Raw genomic sequence first — 24,134 nt, forward strand, 5'->3', positions numbered from 1 at the left:
TGTGTATGGTGTGTTGTGTATGGTGGGTAGTGTGTATGGTGTATTGTGTATGGTGTGTAGTGTGTTGTATATGGTGTGTAGTGTGTTATATATAGTGTGTAGTGTGTTGTGTATGGTGTGTTGTGTATGGTGTGTAGTGTGTATGGTGTATTGTGTGTAGTGTGTTGTATATGGTGTGTAGTGTGTTGTGTATGGTGTGTTGTGTGGTGTGTATGGTGTGTAGTGTATGGTGTGTTGTGTATGGTGTGTTGTGTTGTGTATGGTGTGTTTTGTATGGTGTGTAGTGTATAGTGTGTAGTGTGTTGTGTATGGTGTGTTGTGTATGGTGTGTTGTATATGGTGTGTAGTGTGTTGTGTATGGTGTGTAGTGTGTCGTATATGGTGTGTAGTGTGTTGTGTATGGTGTGTTGTATATGGTGTGTTACTCAGGCAGTCTCTGCCGGCAGCCTCCTTTAGTTCTCAGACTGGACAGCCCCGGTGCATCAAAGCGAAATGAATGACCTCATTACAGGGTGGATGCAATCTCTGTATCACAGCCAAGGTGGAACAGCAAATTGAATCACAGGGAAGAGTCTGCCCAAGCCATTGTCTGTATTCAGGTACTGCCAAGATTAAACAACACTGGGACTTGGTGCTAGCTTTATTCGCTTTCTGATGGATACTGACCCTGCTCTGAGACTGGTGAAGGATGACGTTGACACCAGCAGGTGTGAAGAGAAAGGGGATGATATACAAACCTACTCTTTTAATGGGCCAAGAGAGAAATGTACTGGGATGACATTTGCACACACTGTATAGAGATTGTTCTATTGTGTTTTTGACTGTATGTTTGTTTATTCCATGTGTAACTCTGTGTTTGTGACGCACTGCTTTGCTTTATCTTGGCCAGATCGCAGTTGTAAATGAGAACTTGTTCTCAACTGGCCTACCTGGTTAAATAAAGATTTTAAAAAATTGAAAGAGGGTTACACACTGATACATGATCAGGGATCGATCTAGATTGTTTTAAGATGTTGATGGTGAGTATGTATTCAGGAGAGGTGTTCAGATAGCAGAGACAGATCATCTTGATGGAATCTGATTTCCTATCATGATCTCAGGTTCTAGAATGTATAACACTGCCTAGTGAAAGTATTCACATTCTAGAATGTTTTACAGTACACTGCCTAGTGAAAGTATTCACATTCTAGAATGTTTTACAGTACACTGCCTAGTGAATGTATTCACATCCTAGAATGTTTTACAGTACACTGCCTAGTGAATGTATTCACATCCTATAATGTTTTACAGTACACTGCCTAGTGAATGTATTCACATCCTAGAATGTTTTACAGTACACTGCCTAGTGAATGTATTCACATCCTAGAATGTTTTACAGTACACTGCCTAGTGAAAGTATTCACATCCTATAATGTTTTACAGTACACTGCCTAGTGAAAGTATTCACATCCTAGAATGTTTTAAAGTACACTGCCTAGTGAATGTATTCACATCCTAGAATGTTTTACAGTACACTGCCTAGTGAAAGTATTCACATCCTAGAATGTTTTACAGTACACTGCCTAGTGAAAGTATTCACATCCTAGAATGTTTTACAGTACACTGCCTAGTGAATGTATTCACATCCTAGAATGTTTTACAGTACACTGCCTAGTGAAAGTATTCACATCCTAGAATGTTTTACAGTACACTGCCTAGTGAAAGTATTGACATCCTAGAATGTTTTACAGTACACTGCCTAGTGAAAGTATTGACATCCTAGAATGTTTTACAGTACACTGCCTAGTGAAAGTATTCACATCCTAGAATGTTTTACAGTACACTGCCTAGTGAAAGTATTGACATCCTAGAATGTTTTACAGTACACTGCCTAGTGAAAGTATTCACATCCTTGAATGTTTTACAGTACACTGCCTAGTGAAAGTATTGACATCCTAGAATGTTTTACAGTACACTGCCTAGTGAAAGTATTCACATCCTAGAATGTATTACAGTACACTGCCTAGTGAAAGTATTCACATTCTAGAATGTTTTACAGTACACTGCCTAGTGAAAGTATTCACATCCCGGAATGTTTTACAGTACACTGCCTAGTGAAAGTATTCACATTCTAGAATGTTTTACAGTACACTGCCTAGTGAAAGTATTCACATCCCGGAATGTATTACAGTACACTGCCTAGTGAAAGTATTCACATTCTAGAATGTTTTACAGTACACTGCCTAGTGAAAGTATTCACATCCTAGAATGTTTTACAGTACACTGCCTAGTGAAAGTATTCACATCCTAGAATGTTTTACAGTACACTGCCTAGTGAAAGTATTGACATCCTAGAATGTTTTACAGTACACTGCCTAGTGAATGTATTCACATCCTAGAATGTTTTACACTACACTGCCTAGTGAAAGTATTCACATCCTAGAATGTTTTACAGTACACTGCCTAGTGAAAGTATTCATGTCTTTGCATAGTTTTCAGATGTTATTGAAATGTATTCTGAGGTTTGCGCAAATGTATACTACTACAATATTAACTTTTTAAATAGAATAAATCGGATAACTGAGAAACTGACGATCATATCACCCAGACACTGTGGAGATCAGGTAATCTCTCCTAACTGACGATCATATCACCCAGACACTGTGGAGATCAGGTCATCTCTCCTAACTGACGATCATATCACCCAGACACTGTGGAGATCAGGTCATCTCTCCTAACTGACGATCATATCACCCAGACACTGTGGAGATCGGGTCATCTCTCCTATCTGACGATCATATCACCCAGACACTGTGGAGATCGGGTCATCTCTCCTAACTGACGATCATATCACCCAGACACTGTGGAGATCAGGTCATCTCTCCTATCTGAGCAGCTGGAGAAGAATGAAACTGTACAACAAAATGTTTCTACTTTCACTAGACACTGTAATTTCCCCACACCCACAGATATTATGGAAATGTTCGTAAGACCTATTGTAGTAGGAATCATTGGACCCATTATATTTAAAAAGCTCATAATGATACCAGCGCAACAGCACTGACAAGTACTGTCATTTGACATTTAACAAGAGAACTGCCTGGCACACTAAATGTTACATCCAGAGCTTATTACTGCATGTCCGGTAGATCATTTGTGTGATCTCCTCAGATGTAAATGCCAAATGCATAGTAAATGTCACAGAGACCTCTATGTACTGGGACTATTCCTATGTCTATCCGTCATCAACATCTGTGACTGGGAGGTATAAACATTTAGTGGACTTACTAATAAGCCTAAACGAGAACATCCTATGGCAACTTACCCCCATGTGGAGATTACATTTACCCCCAGGTGGAGACTACATTTAACCTAAGGTAGAGACTACATTTACCCCCAGGTAGACTACATTTACCCCCAGGTAGAGACTACATTTACCCCCAGGTGGAGACTACATTTACCCCCAGGTGGAGACTACATTTACCCCCAGGTGGAGACTACATTTACCCCCAGGTGGAGACTACATTTACCCCCAGGTGGAGACTACATTTATCCCCAGGTGGAGACTACATTTACCCCCGGGTGGAGACTACATTTACCCCCGGGTGGAGACTACATTACCCTCAGGTGGAGAAAACATTTACCTCCAGGTGGAGAAAACATTTACCTCCAGGTGGAGGCTACATTTACCCTAAGGTGGAGAAAACATTTTCCACCAGGTGGAGACTACATTACCCCCAGGTGGAGACTACATTTACCCTAAGGTAGAGACTACATTACCCCAGGTGGAGGCTACATTTACCCCCAGGTGGAGACTACATTTGCCCCCAGGTGGAGACTACTTTTTCCCCCAGGTGGAGACTACATTTTCCCCCAGGTGGAGACTACATTTACCCCCAGGTGGAGACTACATATACCCCAAGGTGGAGACTACATTTACCCCCAGGTGGAGACTACATTTACCCCCAGGTGGAGGATATATTTACCCCCAGGTGGAGACTACATTTACCCCCAGGTGGAGGCTACATTTACCCCCAGGTGGAGACTACATTTACCCCAAGGTGGAGACTACATTTACCCCCAGGTGGAGGATAAATTTACCCCCAGGTGGAGGATATATTTACCCCCAGGTGGAGACTACATTTACCCCCAGGTGGAGACTACATTTACCCCCAGGTGGAAGCTACATTTCTTTCAAAAAGACTACTGATCAAGAATAAACCAAATAAGGCTTATATTTTCGTGGCAGTATACGTCACACCAACCCGTGGCAGTATACGTCACACCAACCCGTGGCAGTATACGGCACACCAACCCGTGGCAGTATACGTCACACCAACCCGTGGCAGTATATGGAACACCAACCTGTGGCAGTATACGGAACACCAACCCGTGGCAGTATACGGAACACCAACCCGTGGCAGTATACGGCACACCAACCCGTGGCAGTATACATCACACCAACCCGTGGCAGTATACAGTACACCAACCCGTGGCAGTATACAGCACACCAACCCGTGGCAGTATACAGCACACCAACCCGTGGCAGTATACAGCACACCAACCCGTGGCAGTATACAGCACACCAACCCGTGGCAGTATACGTCACACCAACCCGTGGCAGTATACGTCACACCAACCCGTGGCAGTATACAGCAGACCGACCCGTGACAGTATACATCACACCAACCCGTGGCAGTATACATCACACCAACCCATGGCAGTATACAGCAGACCGACCCGTGGCAGTGTACGTCACACCAACCCGTGGCAGTGTACATCACCAACCCATGGCAGTATACAGCAGACCGACCCGTGGCAGTATACATCACACCAACCCATGGCAGTATACAGCAGACCGACCCGTGGCAGTATACAGCAGACCGGCCCGTGGCAGTATACGAAACACCAACCCGTGGCAGTGTACAGCAGACCGACCCGTGGCAGTATACGGAACACCAACCCGTGGCAGTGTACAGCAGACCGACCCGTGGCAGTGTACGGCACACCGACCCGTGGCAGTATACGGCACACCAACCCGTGGCAGTATAGAGCACACCAACCCGTGGCAGTATAGAGCACACCGACCCGTGGCAGTATACGGCACACCGACCCGTGGCAGTATACGGCACACCGACCCGTGGCAGTATACGGCACACCAACCCGTGGCAGTATAGAGCACACCAACCCGTGGCAGTATAGAGCACACCGACCCGTGGCAGTATACGGCACACCGACCCGTGGCAGTATACGGCACACCGACCCGTGGCAGTATACGTCACACCAACCCGTGGCAGTATAAAGAACACCAACCCGCGGCAGTATACAGAACACCAACCCGTGGTAGTATACGGAACACCAACACGTGGCAGTATACAGAACACCAACCAGTGGCAGTATACAGCACACCAACCCGTGGCAGTGTACAGCACACCAACCCGTGGCAGTATACGGAACACCAACCTGTGGCAGTATACAGCACACCAACCCGTGGCAGTATACAGCACACCAACCCGTGGCAGTATACAGAACACCAACCCGAGGCAGTATACATCACACCAACCCGAGGCAGTATACGGCACACCAACCCGTGGCAGTATACGGCACACCAACCAGTGGCAGTATACGGCACACCAACCCGTGGCAGTATACAGCACACCGACCCGTGGCAGTATACAGTATACATCACACCAACCCGTGGCAGTATACGTCACACCAACCCGTGGCAGTATAAAGAACACCAACCCGTGGCAGTATACAGAACACCAACACGTGGCAGTATACGGAACACCAACCCGTGGCAGTATACAGAACACCAACCCGTGGCAGTATACAGCACACCAACCCGTGGCAGTATACGTCACACCAACCCGAGGCAGTATACATCACACCAACCCGTGGTAGTATACGGAACACCAACACGTGGCAGTATACAGCACACCAACCCGTGGCAGTATACGGAACACCAACCTGTGGCAGTATACAGCACACCAACCCGTGGCAGTATACAGCACACCAACCCGTGGCAGTATACAGAACACCAACCCGAGGCAGTATACATCACACCAACCCGAGGCAGTATACGGCACACCAACCCATGGCAGTATATGGCACACCAACCCGAGGCAGTATACAGCACACCAACACGTGGCAGTATACAGCACACCAACCCGATGCAGTATACGGAACACCAACACGTGGCAGTATACAGAACACCAACCCGTGGTAGTATACGGAACACCAACACGTGGCAGTATACAGAACACCAACCCGTGGCAGTATACATCACACCAACCCGTGGTAGTATACGGAACACCAACCCGTGGCAGTATACAGCACACCAACCCGTGGCAGTATACAGCACACCAACCCGTGGCAGTATACAGCACACCAACCCGTGGCAGTATACGGAACACCAACCTGTGGCAGTATACAGCACACCAACCCGTGGCAGTATACAGCACACCAACCCGTGGCAGTATACGGAACACCAACCTGTGGCAGTATACAGTACACCAACCCGTGGCAGTATACGGAACACCAACCTGTGGCAGTATACAGCACACCAACCCGTGGCAGTATACAGCACACCAACCCGTGGCAGTATACAGAACACCAACCCGAGGCAGTATACATCACACCAACCCGAGGCAGTATACGGCACACCAACCCATGGCAGTATACGGCACACCAACCCGAGGCAGTATACAGCACACCAACCCGTGGCAGTATACATCACACCAACCCGTGGCAGTATACATCACACCAACCCGTGGCAGTATACATCACACCAACCCGAGGCAGTATACATCACACCAACCCGTGGCAGTATACATCACACCAACCCGTGGCAGTATACGGAACACCAACCCGTGGCAGTATACATCACACCAACCCGTGGCAGTATAAAAAAAAAGGTTTGTGTCCCAAGATACTTTTAAACCAACTTCACAAACTCACTACGACAGCATGTTGACCATTAACACTGGATGAAACCATGAGGTCCAGACAGCCTTGGAGGAGGACGTGCAGAATGTAATCCCTGTCCCTGTATAATTACACAACAGAGTTCATACGTTTTATTTCCTGTGGGTAATGTAATCCCTGTTGCTCTATCCAGACAATGGCACATGGCCAACTCCTTCTTGACATTTTGATGACTCATCCGCATCGCCTTGTGTGTGTTATTGGTATTATGTTGATTAGCTATCAGGTCAGACAGTGCAGCGACTGAGAAAGAAGGGGAGAGAAATGAGACAGCAGGCGGAGACAGACTCTGCTGTTTGCATTAAATTATATCGGTTTTATTAGCAAATATCTTAAATAAAAATGCTCACTTCATCTACAACCGTGTGGTAAACAGCAAACTAAACGAGATATTTGTCATTGTGTCACCTTGGACTGGTTTAAGCCTGGATACATGAATGCACATTTAACATTGTTGTTAATAATGAATGTGTATATTCATATACACTTCTAAAGGCAGTTAAGACAGTGTTTGTAATGACTTCAAAAGCTCTTGAGTAGAGCAGTAACAGTAGATATGAGTTGCGCTGCGGGGAGACTTCTAAAGTTCAGCCCGTGGCTACGTATCATCAGTCTTCAAAGTGGAAAGCCACAACAGGAAATATGTGTCAGGACCTTAGCAGTGTGGTAGTGCAGTGCTTTTCAGCTGTGGACCATGACAGGACTTGTACATCCACCCGTCAAGGCATTACCTACCGGGCTTCTAGTAGATTACGGTCTCGGGGTGAAGAGGGCGAAGGAGAAAGGCCAAAGTGAACGTACTGGTATTCCAATTGAAGAGATCCATCTTCTGGGTTAGAACGACTATGGTAGTCGGGCTGACATCAGATCAAAGTGTATTGGTAGTGTACACAGTTTATCAGATTTAATAGTGGGTGCAGTGAATTGCTTGTGTTACTAGTTCCTGACAGCGCAGCAAAAATGTCAAAACAAGTATACAACTATTAATCCACTGGTAACATACTTTTATTTTGGTATATAGATATATATAAGCTGTTTTACATATTTATAACGGAACAGGTAGCGCTATCGCCTTAGCAACAAAGGAACACCTTCTACAGCAGACATTCATATTGCTATACGATATTTATAATACTTTTGAAATTCAAATTATCAAGTTTAAATATTTGCAATTATACTTTACATCTAACAAACAAAACTGTGACGTGTAATGCCTCATGGTGCAGTTTGAAGGAAGTTGAAGGTAGTTCTGTGAGGCATTGCTAACGAGCGTTAGCGCAATGACTGGAAGTCTATAGGTACAGCTAGCAGAGACATAAAAACGGCATCCATGAGTTCATGTGCCTCTGGGTAAGTAGAAAAAGGGCTTAATTGCCAAAATGTAGCACTATCCCTTTAAGACTTTACCAACTGTATTTTATACTGTAGTACATAGAGGGCCGGTTTCCTGGACACAGATTTAGCACAGTCCTGGGCAGAAAAACATGTTGAAAGGAGAATATCCATATAAGGTGCTTTTTAGTCCAGGACTTATGTCCTGGTCTGGGCAACCGGGCCTTAAGTATGATCCTTCAACTGTCACTAATCAATACTATTGAAATGTGTCAGACTCTAAGGCTGTTACGGTGTCCAGCATCACCTGTCCATGGGAGTTGTCCTAGAATGGATACTGTACCCCTGCCAACAGTCCTTTACTTGGTGGTGCACAGAGAGCAACGGTTAAAACAACAACTGATATTAAAACCCAGAAACCAAAATGCTTCTGCGCTGTTCAAAAACACACAGCTAGCAGCTCAAAAGAACTGCACGCAAGACAGCGGGCGTACTGTAAGCGCTGACTGAAATGCTCACTTCACCTCTCCAAATCTCACTTCAACTACCACAGTGCATTAAGGCACCAGCACTTTGAAATGAGCTGAGCGTAACCTCAACATAGGACAACACATGACAGCATGGGTCTGTGAGCTAGCATGCAATACACAACTTAAAATGGAAAAACAACACTCCTATAAATCATTCCTATACACTCTTATTTTGTTAATATTATGATCTTAAAACACATTCTAAAATCATAACACAGCATTTCATCTGAGTAAGCCTATGGAAGAGTTCAAGTTGAGGTTTTCAGGTAGGGGGGGGAGGAAGATGATCACGCCAAGGCATTTGCATCCAGCTGAAACAAGGCCAAGATGTCGAGCATGGCCTGTTTGATGAGGTTTCCAAAACGATGAGAGTCCTATTGGACAGAGAGGAAACTAGTTAGAACGGCCACGTTCTACAACAAGCTGATAGAACAGCCACGTTCTACAACAAGCTGATAGAACAGCCACGTTCTACAACAAGCTGATAGAACAGCCACGTTCTACAACAAGCTGATAGAACAGCCACGTTCTACAACAAGCTGATAGAACAGCCACGTTCTACAACAAGCTGATAGAACAGCCACGTTCTACAACAAGCTGATAGAACAGCCACGTTCTACAACAAGCTGATAGAACAGCCACGTTCTACAACAAGCTGATAGAACAGCCACGTTCTACAACAAGCTGATAGAACAGCCACGTTCTACAACAAGCTGATAGAACAGCCACGTTCTACAACAAGCTGATAGAACAGCCACGTTCTACAACAAGCTGATAGAACAGCCACGTTCTACAACAAGCTGATAGAACAGCCACGTTCTACAACAAGCTGATAGAACAGCCACGTTCTACAACAAGCTGATAGAACAGCCACGTTCTACAACAAGCTGATAGAACAGCCACGTTCTACAACAAGCTGATAGAACGGACACTTTAGAACAGACACATTCTAAGGCAAACTGATACAAATTAACCTATATGGACATGCAGTTGGTATCAATAGTGGCTGGTCTGCCATGAAATTCAGGTCTGTATGTTACCCAGGCGATAGCGACGTCTTTGTTTCAAGTGAGGACAGCGGATTGAAAGTAACATTCGAGATAGGCCGTGTGGATCAGCCAACTCACCGTCTCAGGACTCGAGTGCTTGCTGGAGATGTGAAAGTTAATGAGGTTTTCTCCCAAGATGATGTAGGACACACCATATCCATCATCTGCCACCTGACACACAAAGAGAGAAAACACAATCAGCGTGTGGAAAAGGATTACACTGCAGCACAGAGATAATCACACTATATCCAACTGGATTTTCAATTGCTAAAATTAGAGAAAACTTGGGCCCTTTAAGAAGAAAAAAAGAAAGACAAAATGGTTTTACAGGTTTCCCCCCACTATTTCGCAGATTTTACAGAGTTACAATTGGAATTAATTAGGCCCCTAATCTATGGATTTCACATGACTGGGAATACAGATATGCATCTGTTGGTCATAGATGCCTTAAAAAAAATGTGGTTGTGGTTTGGTAAGAAGAATGCCCCTTACCCTACAGGTGTGATGACCACCTCTGAGGGTTTTAGAGCTTGAGGTAGTCACCTCATACAGGTACTGGGGAGAATGGCTAGACGGTAACACTGTCCTTCTCTCAGCACATATCCAAGCTGCATGCTAAAGTTAAAACTAGACTTGGATTCCTCTATCGTAAATCACTCCTCTTTCACCCCAGCTGCCAAACTAACCCTGATTCAGATGACCATCCTACCCATGCTAGATTACAGAGATGTAATTTATAGATCGGCAGGTAAGGGTGCTCTCGAGCGGCTAGATGTGCTTTACCATTCGGCCATCAGATTTGCCACCAATGCTCCTTACAGGACACATCACTACACTCTATACTCCTACCTCATCTCTGTATACCTGGCGCAAGACCCACTAGTTGATGCTTATTTATAAAACCCTCTTAGGCCTCACTCCCCCCTATCTGAGATATCTACTGCAGCCCTCATCCTCCACATACAACACCCGTTCTGCCAGACACATTCTGTTAAACATCCTCAAAGCACACATCCCTGGGTCGCTCCTCTTTTCAGTTCGCTGCAGCTAGCGACTGGAACGAGCTGCAACAAAACACTCAAACTGGATAGTTTTAATCTCCATCTCTTCATTCAAAGACTCAGTCATGGACACTCTTACAGGCAGTTGTGGCTGCTTTGCGTAATGTTTTGCAGAGGATTTTTGAGCACCAGGATGAAGAACACAGACAATAAGATTGTGCGATTATGTTTTAAGGCGGCATATCACTCCCGAATCTGGTCTGAAAACATCTGCCAATCTTTAATGCTCCTTTAAAGCCTAATTGATTTTGAGTAGAGGGCCCTTTTGAGGTCAGGCAGGGAACTCACCGGACCAAAGCCTCCCCCACTGGACACATACTCCGGGTGTCTGGCTAGGTCAAACAGCTCCACCTGCTGGAGGGGAGTCTGACTGGTGGACAGCCTCCAGGGCTCCGACAGCACCTACGGGAGAGGACACACACACACGCTTTCACATACAAACCTCTCAAAGGAAAACTAACTGTAGAAAAAAACAAAAAACACAAAGACCTCCATTCCCACTTTAAAAGACCAATAGTAACATCCACAAGTCAAAATACTGCATGTGACCTCTTTGAGGAAGGCCGAGTCCTCCCCCAGGTACTTGGAGACCACGTAGAGACAGAAGAGGTGGCGGTCGATGCCTCCTCCAGTCATGGCCAGCCGGTAGAGCTGCTGGTGTCTCGTCGCAGCTTCCTTCAACAGTTTCAGTCGCAGCTCTCTCTACAGAGAAGACAAGGAAGGGCAGGAGGAGACAACATGAAAAGGAAAGGGGCAGACCTATTCAGTTGCACAACTGAATGCATTCAACCAAAATGTGTCTGAAACAGAGGGGTAAAGGGGTACTAAGGAAAGGTGGACTGTCTCTTTTGGCCAAACACATCCAGATATCACAATCTAACCATTTCTCCCATGAGCAAAGATATGGAAATAGTTGGTTGCATTTTTGGGTGGCATACATTTTTCTGTCTGTGTGTGTGTGTGTGTGTGTGTGTGTGTGTATATATATAAGATTTTTTTTATGCCAAAAAATAGATATATTTCATGAGGACTGACACACAACTTTCCAGTTCCTGTAACGCTCACAGATCCACCATCACAGTTGAACCAAGATCCTTACCGGGTTGTCTTCCACCATGGAGCGGGCGAAGGCACAGGTCTCCACGGTGCAGGAACGCACCGTCTCTGTGCGACCCTCTCGGAACATGCGTGTCATGGACGCCTCGTACGTTAGACAGAACCTCCCCTTGTCCTGGAAGACAAATTCAATTTCATCAAATTTAATAAAACATTTATCCACTCAGGGGTGAATAAGGAAAGTCAGGTAACATTATTTTAAGAGTAAAGACTCAGTTAACAGTCCTGTAGTGTGGTTATAACATATAACTAGAGTAAAGACTCAGTTAACTGCCCTGTAATGTGGTTATAACATATTATAACTAGAGTAAAGACTCAGTTAACTGCCCTGTAATGTGGTTATAACACATTATAACTAGAGTAAAGACTCTAGTAACTGTCCTGTAATGTGGTTATAACACATTATAACTAGAGTAAAGACTAAGTTAAGTCCTGTAATGTGGTTATAACACATTATAACTAGAGTACATACTCAGTTAACAGTCCTGTAATGTGTGGTTATAACATATTATAACTAGAGTAAAGACTCAGTTAACAGTCCTGTAATGTGGTTATAACATATTATAACTAGAGTAAAGACTCAGTTAAGTCCTGTAATGTGGTTATAACATATTATAACTAGAGTAAAGACTCAGTTAACTGTCCTGTAATGTGGTTATAACATATTATAACTAGAGTACAGACTCAGTTAATAGTCCTGTAATGTGGTTATAACATGTTATAATTAGAGTACAGACTCAGTTAACAGTCCTGTAATGTGGTTATAACATATTATAACTAGAGTAAAGACTCAGTTAACAGTCCTGTAATGTGGTTATAACATATTATAACTAGAGTACATACTCAGTTAACAGTCCTGTAATGTGTGGTTATAACATATTATAACTAGAGTAAAGACTCAGTTAACAGTCCTGTAATGTGGTTATAACATATTATAACTAGAGTAAAGACTCAGTTAAGTCCTGTAATGTGGTTATAACATATTATAACTAGAGTAAAGACTCAGTTAACTGTCCTGTAATGTGGTTATAACATATTATAACTAGAGTACAGACTCAGTTAACAGTCCTGTAATGTGGTTATAACATGTTATAATTAGAGTACAGACTCAGTTAACAGTCCTGTAATGTGGTTATAACATATTATAACTAGAGTAAAGACTCAGTTAACAGTCCTGTAATGTGGTTATAACATATTATAACTAGAGTAAAGACTCAGTTAACAGTCCTGTAATGTTGTTATAACATATTATAACTAGAGTAAAGACTCAGTTAACAGTCCTGTAATGTGGTTATAACATATTATAACTAGAGTAAAGACTCAGTTAACAGTCCTGTAATGTGGTTATAACATATTATAACTAGAGTACAGACTCAGTTTTTCTTGCTGGCACAATTGATTATTGTCATGTTTGGTTAATAAATAATAAAAGTATTATGTTTGTTATAGCTATCGTCCTTGTTAAGGAGGATGTTTATCTCATCAAACTACAGATTGTTGACAGCTACTTACAGCATCATCTCTTAACACTGGTATTCATTCACACATCCTAAAGGAGCTACATTCCAAACCTGGGTTTTATTATATCAATCCTACCCTCCTTCCTTCCAATTGGCTAATCAGCCAACGGACTAATCCAATCAGCTGATCCTCTTTACTGTCGCCAGTCAACAGGGGCAGAGATAAGGACCCTACCCTGAAGTGAGCCAGCTGCAGGGCGATCTGGATGAAGGCATCGGGGCTGGTGCGACACTTTTTGATCAGGCCCTTCCCGAAGCAATTGAAGGGGATGATGTGGGAGTCGACGTCGTCTGCCAGGGCCTTGGCCACCGTCAGAGAGCTGGCGATGGCCGTCTGACACTGAGGCACCGCACACGGGGAACAAAGACACTGAGAATCAGCCCATTTCACTTGGGGTCTCTGATGTGTTTGATCAAAGAGCCTCAGTTCTTGATTTCATTTGAAGATTTGAGATGAGACAGTTGAAGGGGGGGGGGGGTCCTCAGAAAGATTAGAGCTCAGGTGGCTTAAAGATGTGAAATCTGAAGGTATTTCTACTGTTTAATCTATTATCACACTTGTACCAAACAGACAGGATCACTGGGGATTAGATTTGATCATTATAACAAACAAACAGAATGGAAAGGCCTGTGTGTGCATTACTGATGTGCATTAATTGATGACAATTCTGAAAACAATAAATCCCGTTTGAAAAGGGGAACATCCCTACAACATTGTAGTTTAACCCAAACCCCCCTGTGGTAGGCTACCTCAGCTGGGATGTTCCACTGCAGCCTCTGAGGGCCTGGGAGGGACGGGTGGGGGTTTCCTTTGCAGTGGCCTTCCTCTGTGTAACCCAGCTTCACAGGGTCCATCGACAGCACGTGCTACAATTGGACAATGACATCATTTAGAGACACGCAGCATTTGTTCTGCCAGCTAGCGATTCCTGATAACCGACACAGACAGACACACTGTAAACACGAACACAACTAAAGAAGCAGAAGGGCTCTACTCTGCTAGCTACCTCCCAGAGGTGCCCTATGATGGGGGCATCTGCCCAGCTGTGCTCTGCATTCAGACCCATGGTCCCGTTCCTGAACACGATGAGGTTGAAGGACTTGTCAAACCACCTACAGAAAAACACAAACCAGTGCTTGAGGATGGAGTAAGATACAAACTCTTAGTATTTCATTATAGAATATTTATTCATTATACAAGCATTTAAAAGTGATTTAATTCATTCATTCATAACATTTATTCATAACATTTATGAAAATGTCTTAACAATTTATAAACATTCAGTAACATTCATAAGTAGTTATAACAGCTTATTCTTGAACATTTTTGTAAAGGGTAATCTGTAGAATAACCGAGGTCTCAGGTAGATTATAATAATAACATTTCATTTGTAGAGCGCATTTCCCACACTCCCTGTGCATAACATGAAGGATTGGAGCCCTCGGTCTCACCTGTCGTAACATTTGCCGTGCAGCAGGGACTTGGCGTAGCTGTCCAGGGATCGGACAGGATCCTCAGCCTTGTAACGCTGCTCTGTGTCGTCCAGGGTCACAAAGAAGGCAGCCTTCTCCACAGTGTCCAGGGCCTGCTGGTTCCTGCCCTGTCTCAGGTAGGCCTCGCGGGCCTCCGCCCAGGGCACCCTGCCAGGCGGGGTGAACATACCATTGAGGAAACTGTTTGATCAAATCATTTATTACTGACAGTGGATTTTCACACCGCCTTCAATAGTTGGGTTGATCCAATTCGGTCTGTTTGGGGGTTGGGATTGACGTGGGGTATGGGGGGGCGTGGGGTATGGGGGGGCTGTGGGTGATTGTGTTTACATTTCTGTGAAATCCTCATGTCTTATTCATTGTTGGATCCAAATGTACTATATTTATTGAATATTATATGAATCCTATAATAAATAAAAAAAATTGCCAATTCGGGTGCAATCATTTAAGTTAATTTCTCAGAAACGATTTCACAACAATCTGAGATGGTGTGTGTTTGTTAAGGTGTCTCTCAGTTGGTTGAGCATGGCTCTTGTAACGGGCACTTCCATTCCAGCTGGGCTACCCATAGGAAAACGGACACGTCGCGCTAGATAAAAGCCTCTGCTAAATGGCATACATTACATGTGTAGCGTTAGCGTACCTGTCCCCAGCAGTGAGGGCGGCCAGGCACTCCTCCCCCGGCTGGGGTTCAGAGGGGTCAGCCAGGATACGCTCCATCTGTTGCTCTACGGCCCTGGGCGACAGCACCTTACCGTCGTAGAACATGGGCACCTTGAAGTAACGCCCCCGGTGGTACACCACGATGTGCCTGCTGTCCTGCATATGCTGGATGGTGTCTGGACAAGCACAAGGGTAGAGAGGGACAACTTTGTGTAACTTCCAACTAAAACCTAAACAAGAATATGATTATGGCTTAAAAGGAACTCTGATAAACTATTCACACAATGTGGACCTACTGAATAATTAGCACAACAAACAGGTGGAAACTGCAGTACTACAACATGTGTAAAAAGGGGGTTTTCTAGCAACTAAGACAGAGTATCAAGCAGATACCTTGGAGAGACTAAATGTGCTTTGAACTGTTGTTTCAAGAGAAAGACTTGTGAGAGTGGCTCTAAAGCACAAACTATGGTTGATGTCATTTCCAAGCAGCAGTCAGAACTGCAGTGGGATTCTTTGGCATGAAACAAAAGTTTTAAAAAAAACACACAATGAAGAGGATTGCAATGAATCATGGGAGTCTATGGGGGGGGGGGGGGGGGTCTAATTCAGGACACTTTGTAGCCTCGGTCAGAAAAAAAATAGCCTGTTTTATTCCAGGGCCTAAATAGCCAAGCTGTTATGTCAACTTGGCATTGAGAAAACAGCTCCATCCTGCGATGCCAGTTGGCCTGTATGAAAGTGCACATTGCCTGGAAATATTTGTGCAAAGTCTGTGTACATTTAATGTTCACGTTGCTAAATAATAAAATGATAAAATAGTCTGTTCAATCTGCAATTGGTTACACCAATTTGGTTGGTTGTTAGAACTGCTTTAGTCTGTGTGATTGAGAGACTGGGGAGGAAGAAGTGGCCATCTACCTGTATCTACGCCTGGGATACGACTGGTGTTGAACATACGCTCATATTGCGCTGAGCACATTGGAATGGTATTTTGAAGCATGAGCTGAAAGGAAAAAAGAAAAAAAAATGAAAAAATGACCAAAGCACGAAAGCCTGCTCTCCTAGAAACTGACGGGAGGGGAGCTACAGGGGTGGAGGGGGATGGGGGGGGGGTGGGTGGAGGAACCAGAACGGCTCACGGGAACATTTCTCCCACGGAAGAGAAGAGAAGAAAGACAGATGGGTGGGGATTTTAAAAAATACAAAAAAATTGAAGGGCATGATTGGAGGGGATGGGGAAGTGTTTGAGATAGCTGGTCCTATTTCACCAGCATGTTACAGACTTGAGAAATATGGGTCAAAATAAACTATATTTCTGGACAAAAACACTAGGTGCAAAAACAGTCATTCCAGTAAGGACTTACAATCACTTAGTGTCAGACAGTACCAAACAGTTATGACTGCAGGCCAAATGGGTGATACACGAGTTTGTTTTTAATGGAACATGCTGGTGAAACAGGAAATCCATGGGGACAGGAATGGGTGGGAGGGATAAGGGGTGAGCTGGATCCAAAGTTGGTCTGTGACAATAACGCTCCCTCCTCTTACCCCGTTCCAGGCCTGGGAGGCGGGACGTATTGAACAAGCGCTCCCATTGGGCGGAGCAAAGAGGAACTCTTTTATCCAGTGCAAAGAGCTGCACCAGAGAAAACATCCCGTCCGCAAGTGTGAAACAGAAACAACCATATTTATGTCATGTGGTATTAAATACAGGAGGGAAGAGGAACACACATTAAGTGTGAAACAGAAACAACCATATTTATGTCATGTGGTATTAAATACAGGAGGGAAGAGGAACACACATTAAGTGTGAAACAGAAACAACCATATTTATGTAATGTGGTATTAAATACAGGAGGGAAGAGGAACACACATTATGGTCATAAAGCAAATAGATAAGAAGCAGTGACCAAAAGTGAAGGCTATTTACCGGTTTGATCTGCGCTCGGTCCAGCATTCTTCTGTACAGCATGATGGCATGGATAGCATTGCCTGCCCGAGCAGCCTGCAGACTGGTGGGGAACACATACAGGAAGTCCTAAGAGAGAGGAGTGAGAATGGAGAAAAAGATGACAATCACTGAATGAATGAGAAAAAAAAATCTACAAGGGATAAAGAGAAATATTGCCAAGAGAATCTGATCAAATAGAGTCTGATGAAATTGCCAAATTGGTAAACATCCATAAACAACATATAATAATATTAATAACAAACTTATCAAAGACTGTACAGTATGAAAACAGGCTAAAAGTGCTTCTCCAATAGAAATCCCTGATCATACTTGTAGGCGATGTCATGGAGGCGTTGGCTAGCTAAGCTCATGAGTAGAAACACGTCATCGGGTCTAACGGTCGTCTCCGGCCGAACTGAGCATGTGCAGGCTGTCCTCTCAAAAGTACTCCTTTCATATAACATTTAAAAACGCCACTCGCACATCTGAGCTGTCTTTGTTGCAGGTGCATGGTGACAGTTGAATAAGATGAGAAAAAAAGAAGAAACCTGCACACGGCTCTCGCTGGGGTCGCGGCTCTCGCTAGCGTCACGGCTCTCGCTAGCGCCACGGCTCTCGCTAGCGCCACGGCTCTCGCTAGGGTCACGGCTCTCGCTAGGGTCACGGCTCTCGCTAGGGTCACGGCTCTCGCTGGGGTCACGGCTCTCGCTAGGGTCACGGCTCTCGCTAGCGCCACGGCTCTCGCTAGCGCCACGGCTCTCGCTAGGGTCACGGCTCTCGCTAGGGTCACGGCTCTCGCTAGGGTCACGGCTCTCGCTAGGGTCACGGCTCTCGCTAGGGTCACGGCTCTCGCTAGCGTCACGGCTCTCGCTAGCGTCACGGCTCTCGCTAGCGTCACGGCTCTCGCTAGCGTCACGGCTCTCGCTAGCGTCACGGCTCTCGCTAGCATCACTGCTCTTTAATAAGCTATACGTTTCGGCCATCGATATGATCCCTGCAATCTCTCATCAATGTCCTCTCTGGACTAAATCCATATTACATATTGGATCGTTAACATTGCAGTTTACCTATAAAATGGGCTGACTGGGCAGCCCAAAATATATAAATGAGTTCTCCACAATAAATTTCAAAAGAAAACTAGTAAAAATAGACAAGATCCTGCAAACATGGAGTTAAATACCTGTCAAATTATGGGAAAATTGCTCGCAAAGTTCACTGCTCTCGCCAGCATTACCGCTCTCGCTAGTATAACTGCACTCGCTAGTATCACGCTCTCGCCGGTACCTACCCCTCTCGCTAGCATCACCGCTCTCGCCGGTACCTACCGCTCTCGCTAGCATCACCGCTCTCGCCGGTACGTACCGCTCTCGCTAGCATCACCGCTCTCGCTAGCATCACCGCTCTCGCCGGTACGTACCGCTCTCGCTAGCATCACCGCTCTCGCCGGTACCTACCGCTCTCGCTAGCATCACCGCTCTCGCTAGCATCACCGCTCTCGCTAGCACCACCGCTCTCGCTAGCACCACCGCTCTCGCTAGCGCCACCGCTCTCGCCACCGCTCTCGCTAGCGCCACCGCTCTCGCTAGCGCCACCGCTCTCGCTAGCATCACCGCTCTCGCTAGCATCACCGCTCTCGCTAGTCTTCCATGGCACAGAGTATATAAAACAATGCAAGATTCAAGACTATTGTACAGAATTCTTGCAACCAACAAAATGTTGAATATTTGGGGCATACAATCATCGCAGCTCTGCAGATTTTGTTGTGAGGATACAGAATCAATAGACCATTTGTTTTGGTATTGCCCTCAGGTAGCCTGTTTCTGGTCTCAGGTTCAGGAATGGCTGAAAAATCAGAACATTAATCTCAAATTTACCCTAGAAATAGCATTGTCGGGAGATCTGGAGAGACCAGGTCAGTCAATTACTAATCTTCAACTCGCAATCTGTGGATTCTATTCGATTAGATAAGACTCAAAGTGTGTTAGACATCACAACATAGTTGAAAGATATATGGTGCATAAAAATGTGAAAAGGGTGGCCAGCAGAGATAGGTGGGATGGGCTGAGGGGAGCTGAGGGTTAAGATGAGGAACTGGAGACAAGTGGGAGTGGAGTTGCTGACTGGGGGATAGAATGACAGTCAAAGACAAAAGTAAAAAATGATATTGCCTGAGGCTGATGCCACGCAGGTGCTTGTACACATGCATATACACACACGCATAAACACACACACATATACACACACACGTAAATATTGCCACACATGCACCGAAATGTATCCAGTTGGCCTTGCTGTTTAGATTACTGTTGTCCTTGATGTCTGTTGATTTCCTTTGGTTTTCTCTTTTGTTCATTTTGTTGGTTTGGGCATTGGGAGACGGTGGCTTGGGAGGGTTTTTAGGTGTGTGTGGAATTGTGGGAGAGTTTTTTTTCAGAGGGGGGGGCTATGGGGGGGTCTTGGATGGTTGAGGGGCAGCTCTCAGGAACTGTGGGGGGGTCTTGGGGGCCTGGTGGTTGGGGGCTTGTCGGTGGCCGACAGGTCGCTGGTTCAAGATCAGTCAACGTGCCCTGGTTGCTCCCGTGAGTTGCTCTGGATGGGAGTCTTTTAGATGACTGAATGTAATGTAAATGTTAAGCAGCTTCGCTACAGGTAGATTGTATATTTTAATGTTTTTTGACAAAAATTAAAACGTGTCAGTTTCACGAGGTTGGAGTGATAACATGTTCAACTACTTAAAGACATTGGCTCCAATCTAGGTTGTGCCTTTACATTTCGAGAAAATAAATAACTTTTGAATAATTTTTCACTTCTCAAACCCCAGCCTGGTCTGTCTGGTTTCACAAGCGTTCCCGGAAGTCTCGTGATGTTGCGCCCCTGGGTTCAGTAAGTCTGTGATATTATTACATTCCTAGCAGCTTGATTATATATAATGCTAGTTCTTACCATTGCATAGTAGTTGCTGTTGACCATGATTGGTCCACGGCCTCTTAGGTAGATGTACTCTTCCCACCAGTCACTGACCTGAGAACAGCAAGAAGATGGACATGTCATACAAAAAGCCATGGAAAATGAATGAAGCTATCTAAGAAAATCAGATGAAAACAATATTTAATTAAATGTGACTTACATAGTTTGTAGCCCACCAGGATTTGAGTTTCAGGTACCACTGAAGTTTAGGACCCAGGCCTTTCTCAAAATCCTTGGCAAGACCCTCCATCCTCAAGTACTGTTCGTCGTCCATGAGCGGATGGGCAGATTCAAGGTACTGGCAGAGGAAACATGTACGACAATCTAACATTGCACACCTTCAGGAGTTCTATAAAATAGCCACATTGTACCCCTCTAGTAAAATGGTTTTTATTATTAATATATATATATATATTTTTTTAAAAGATGGTTAAGTGGAGCTGTGTTTTGTTTCTGTCACTCACTCTATTGATGGTGTCTTTCACCGAGGGCAGAGGGAGCTGTGGTAACGATGTCTGGAAGCTGTACAACTGGGGATTCCGCCTCCCGGAGAAGATTTTCACCAGTACCTGCACTCACAATTATGGGCTGGTCTGTTAAAGGAGAAGTCTACCTTCAAATAAAAAGGATCATTCATATTCATATATATATATATATATATATATATATATTTTTTTTTTTTTTCTTTCCACCAGTCTTCTGTTTATTTGGTCTGGGGGAGATATTTCTGACATATGATCCTTCTAGGTATAATATTTCGGTAGCCCCCACCTCTACCCCGGCATTGGTTTCCCCACGAGGCAACAACTGACATGGTCGTTTGCGGTCGACTCACCAGCCAGATGCGTGTCCTCCATGACACGGTGCCATGATGGGCGTACATCCATCCATGCCAGGAGAGCAGCCACTTGAGTGCAGTTCGCATGGTGAAGAAAATAGCCACCCAGAGCCCTGTGCCAACTAGCACCCCGCCAACCACCTGCTGTTTCTCAAAGGACATATAGCGACTGCAAGGAGAGAGGCAAAGCATCACTTACTGGCCATAAACATCCGGCCATTGTCATTTTATCTATGCTGCTTCTATATTTTTTTTTTACAAAGTTTAGTCAGCATCATTGGGATAGCGAGTTGAGACTTTACCTAACAGGCAAGTGAGCACCCACTTTGGTGAACAGTGCCAAGGAAGGGTCAGCTTGGACGTACTTTGCCCTCCCCATGTACAGCCCCACCACTAACATCAGGCCGGTGGGACTGCCAGGGTACACCCCGGTCATCACCCCATTCTGTGGAGGAAATGATATTCATCTGTTTTTAACACATCAACGTCACTGTTGGTTGTATTTACGTGATCTGATGTTGTTGAATGTCTGTATAACTTGGTATTGCCTGATGGCAAATTTCCCTTGTTGGAGCACCTTGAAGCGGATAAACTTTTTCTTCCAGGAATGCAGGCCAGACAGGTAGATTTGTCTAAGGGCCTCGTGGCTCAACTGCAGATCAATGCCATCTGGAGAGACGGTGAACTGGAACGCCACGGCCTGATGAGCTTCTGCCATGACTCTGCCAGAGGTATTATACAGTCAAAAACACATGACAAAACATCACCAAAACATCATCACATGATAAAAACTGAAGAACACAGGCAACTAGAATAAAAATGACCTTCCCTCGGAAGCTACTTAGGTAGAAAGTACTCACCCACTCTCATGAGCTACTTATAAAGAACCTTCTCTCAAACACATGTGACAAGTGGGTGGGAAACATTTGTTCCATTCAGTGAGCAAAAATCTAGTAACGTGACGGTGTGATAAAGCAGTGCTATTTGAGTTTGGCCAATGACAGATGCGCAGCACGACTGCATTAAAACACAGCCTGAAACGCAACCAACCTGAATCAACGGAATCATGGTCTCCAAGCAAGATATCAGCACAGACAGAAGGGGTTAGTTATAAATATCTTTGATGTCAGCTAACGTTAGGTAGCTAACGTTAATACCGGATCAACTTTGTGAATTCCAAGGCAGAAAGATACTAACCAGTTGCCTTGTTTGGTTAATATAGCTAGTTGTTACATTCATCTGTTAACTAACTGTCCGCGTATACTGCCATTAGCTAACTAGCTAGCTAACGTTAGCTAGCAGCAAATTGTGGGAAGCGCTGGCTATGTTAACGTTAGCTAGCTATATAACGTTAGTCAGACAGCTAGCTAGCTAAATAGTTTGATAGCAGGTGAAATCAACAATCAAACTCACGTAGTATCTTCAAATAGCTCCTTTTCAAATATGTTTTAGTTCAAAATCATTTCAGCAGCGATTTCAACGACACGCTGGGTAGTAGGCTACGTCGGACGCTCTGGCACGTTCCAGGGGGCATATTCAAGGCTGACTGTCTATCCCAAGGGGCCACGGTTCCGGTCTAGATCACGGGTTCGACTGCTCCTACAGTTTGGCTTCGGTACTGCAGTTTAACTGACACCCGTCCCAGAAAGCGAATTTCCATACACGACCACATAGTGAAGTCAGATTTGAAAATGCATAATAAAGACACTATGGGCAGGAGCTCACCAGAGATGAGTACCAGCACCTCACATTTTCTCCTGTTCGTCTTGTAGAATGTTAGCTCAAAAAGTATTGTGGAGCTTGTGCACCTAAAGCTTGTACCAGAACCTATTTCAGTCCAAGTCAAGCACTGCACTTTAGTCATCAGCATTGTGAACAAAACATCCATTGAATTATTCAAATAATTGTCACTGACGCAGATTTAAAAAAATTATCACTCACCGCCAAAGATATTAAACATCCAATGTCTGCCATGTTTTTGGATGACGTAGTCGCAGTTTGCGGCACGGCGGGTTGTCCAGTACCTGCCTATCCTTTCTTTGGATTGGTGGATACATCTCATTAGTGTAATTATTTTTTTGAATATTTGATGAGGGTTGTTGAAAACAACTGCCTCTATTCAATTAAGAGACATGCTATGCTACCAGCCTCATGCCATTGTAACAGTATAGCTTTCCGTCACTCTCCTTGCCCCTACCTGGGCTCTGCACACATCGAGAACAGCCACCCTCGAATCATCGTTACCCATCGCTCCAAAAAAGCTGCGGCCCTTGCAGAGCAAGGGGAACAACTACTTCAAGGTCTCAGAGCGGGTGAAGTTACCGATTGAAATGTTATTAGCGCACAACACCGCTAACTAGCTAACCATCGGTTACACTATGTTTAAACAATATGGTATGAGGGGGTGCGGTATATGGCCGAAATACCAAGGCTAAAGGCTGTTCTTGCGCGCAACGCAGAGTGCCTGGATACAGCCCCTAGACGTGGTATATTGGCAATATACCACAAAACCCAGAGGTGCCTTATGGCTATTATAAACTGGTTACCAACGTAATTAGAGCAGTAAAAATACATGTTTTGTCATACCCGTGGTATACGGTCTGATATACCACGGCTGTCAGCCAGTCCGCATTCAGGGCTTGAA

General features: G+C 44.7%; 1 protein-coding gene across 3 annotated transcripts; it reads right to left on the bottom strand.

Annotated features, from left to right (window-relative positions):
* Positions 1 to 7,953: 7,953 nt before the first annotated feature.
* LOC110526800 (carnitine O-palmitoyltransferase 1, liver isoform) lies at positions 7,954 to 23,233 on the bottom strand. 3 transcript variants are annotated; one of them, XM_036963596.1, is made up of 19 exons: positions 23,216 to 23,233; positions 22,068 to 22,212; positions 21,793 to 21,935; positions 21,488 to 21,659; positions 21,117 to 21,221; positions 20,813 to 20,950; positions 20,629 to 20,706; positions 17,665 to 17,772; positions 17,283 to 17,370; positions 15,712 to 15,907; positions 15,027 to 15,215; positions 14,582 to 14,687; positions 14,325 to 14,441; positions 13,750 to 13,914; positions 12,038 to 12,169; positions 11,488 to 11,640; positions 11,227 to 11,340; positions 9,956 to 10,048; positions 7,954 to 9,202 (listed from the first exon to the last, which is right to left on the bottom strand). In XM_036963596.1, exons 2-19 carry the CDS (start codon positions 22,206 to 22,208, stop codon positions 9,116 to 9,118), a joined length of 2,325 nt encoding a protein of 774 aa, XP_036819491.1. In that variant the 5' UTR covers positions 22,209 to 22,212; positions 23,216 to 23,233; the 3' UTR covers positions 7,954 to 9,115. The 3 variants fall into 3 exon arrangements, with proteins under 3 accessions (XP_036819491.1, XP_036819490.1, XP_036819492.1); XM_036963595.1 differs by lacking the exon at positions 23,216 to 23,233 and adding an exon at positions 22,904 to 23,131; XM_036963597.1 differs by lacking the exons at positions 17,283 to 17,370; positions 23,216 to 23,233 and adding exons at positions 16,653 to 16,737; positions 22,904 to 23,129 and having other exon boundaries at positions 7,959 to 9,202.
* Between the last annotated feature and the right edge of the window lie 901 nt (positions 23,234 to 24,134).

The sequence above is a fragment of the Oncorhynchus mykiss genome, chromosome 26 (genome assembly GCF_013265735.2).
Source record: "Oncorhynchus mykiss isolate Arlee chromosome 26, USDA_OmykA_1.1, whole genome shotgun sequence".
Classification (NCBI taxonomy): domain Eukaryota; kingdom Metazoa; phylum Chordata; class Actinopteri; order Salmoniformes; family Salmonidae; genus Oncorhynchus; species Oncorhynchus mykiss.

Bases quoted from the DNA above. Each gene is read 5' to 3' on its own strand.
- LOC110526800 (XM_036963596.1), bottom strand. From the start codon at position 22,208: ATGGCAGAAGCTCATCAGGCCGTGGCGTTCCAGTTCACCGTCTCTCCA. The intron at 20,707-20,812 runs GTAAGTCACATT...TGCTGTTCTCAG, and splicing joins CCTGGTGGGCTACAAACTAT to GTCAGTGACTGGTGGGAAGA. The intron at 9,203-9,955 runs GTGAGTTGGCTG...TCTGTCCAATAG, and splicing joins AGCACTCGAGTCCTGAGACG to GACTCTCATCGTTTTGGAAA.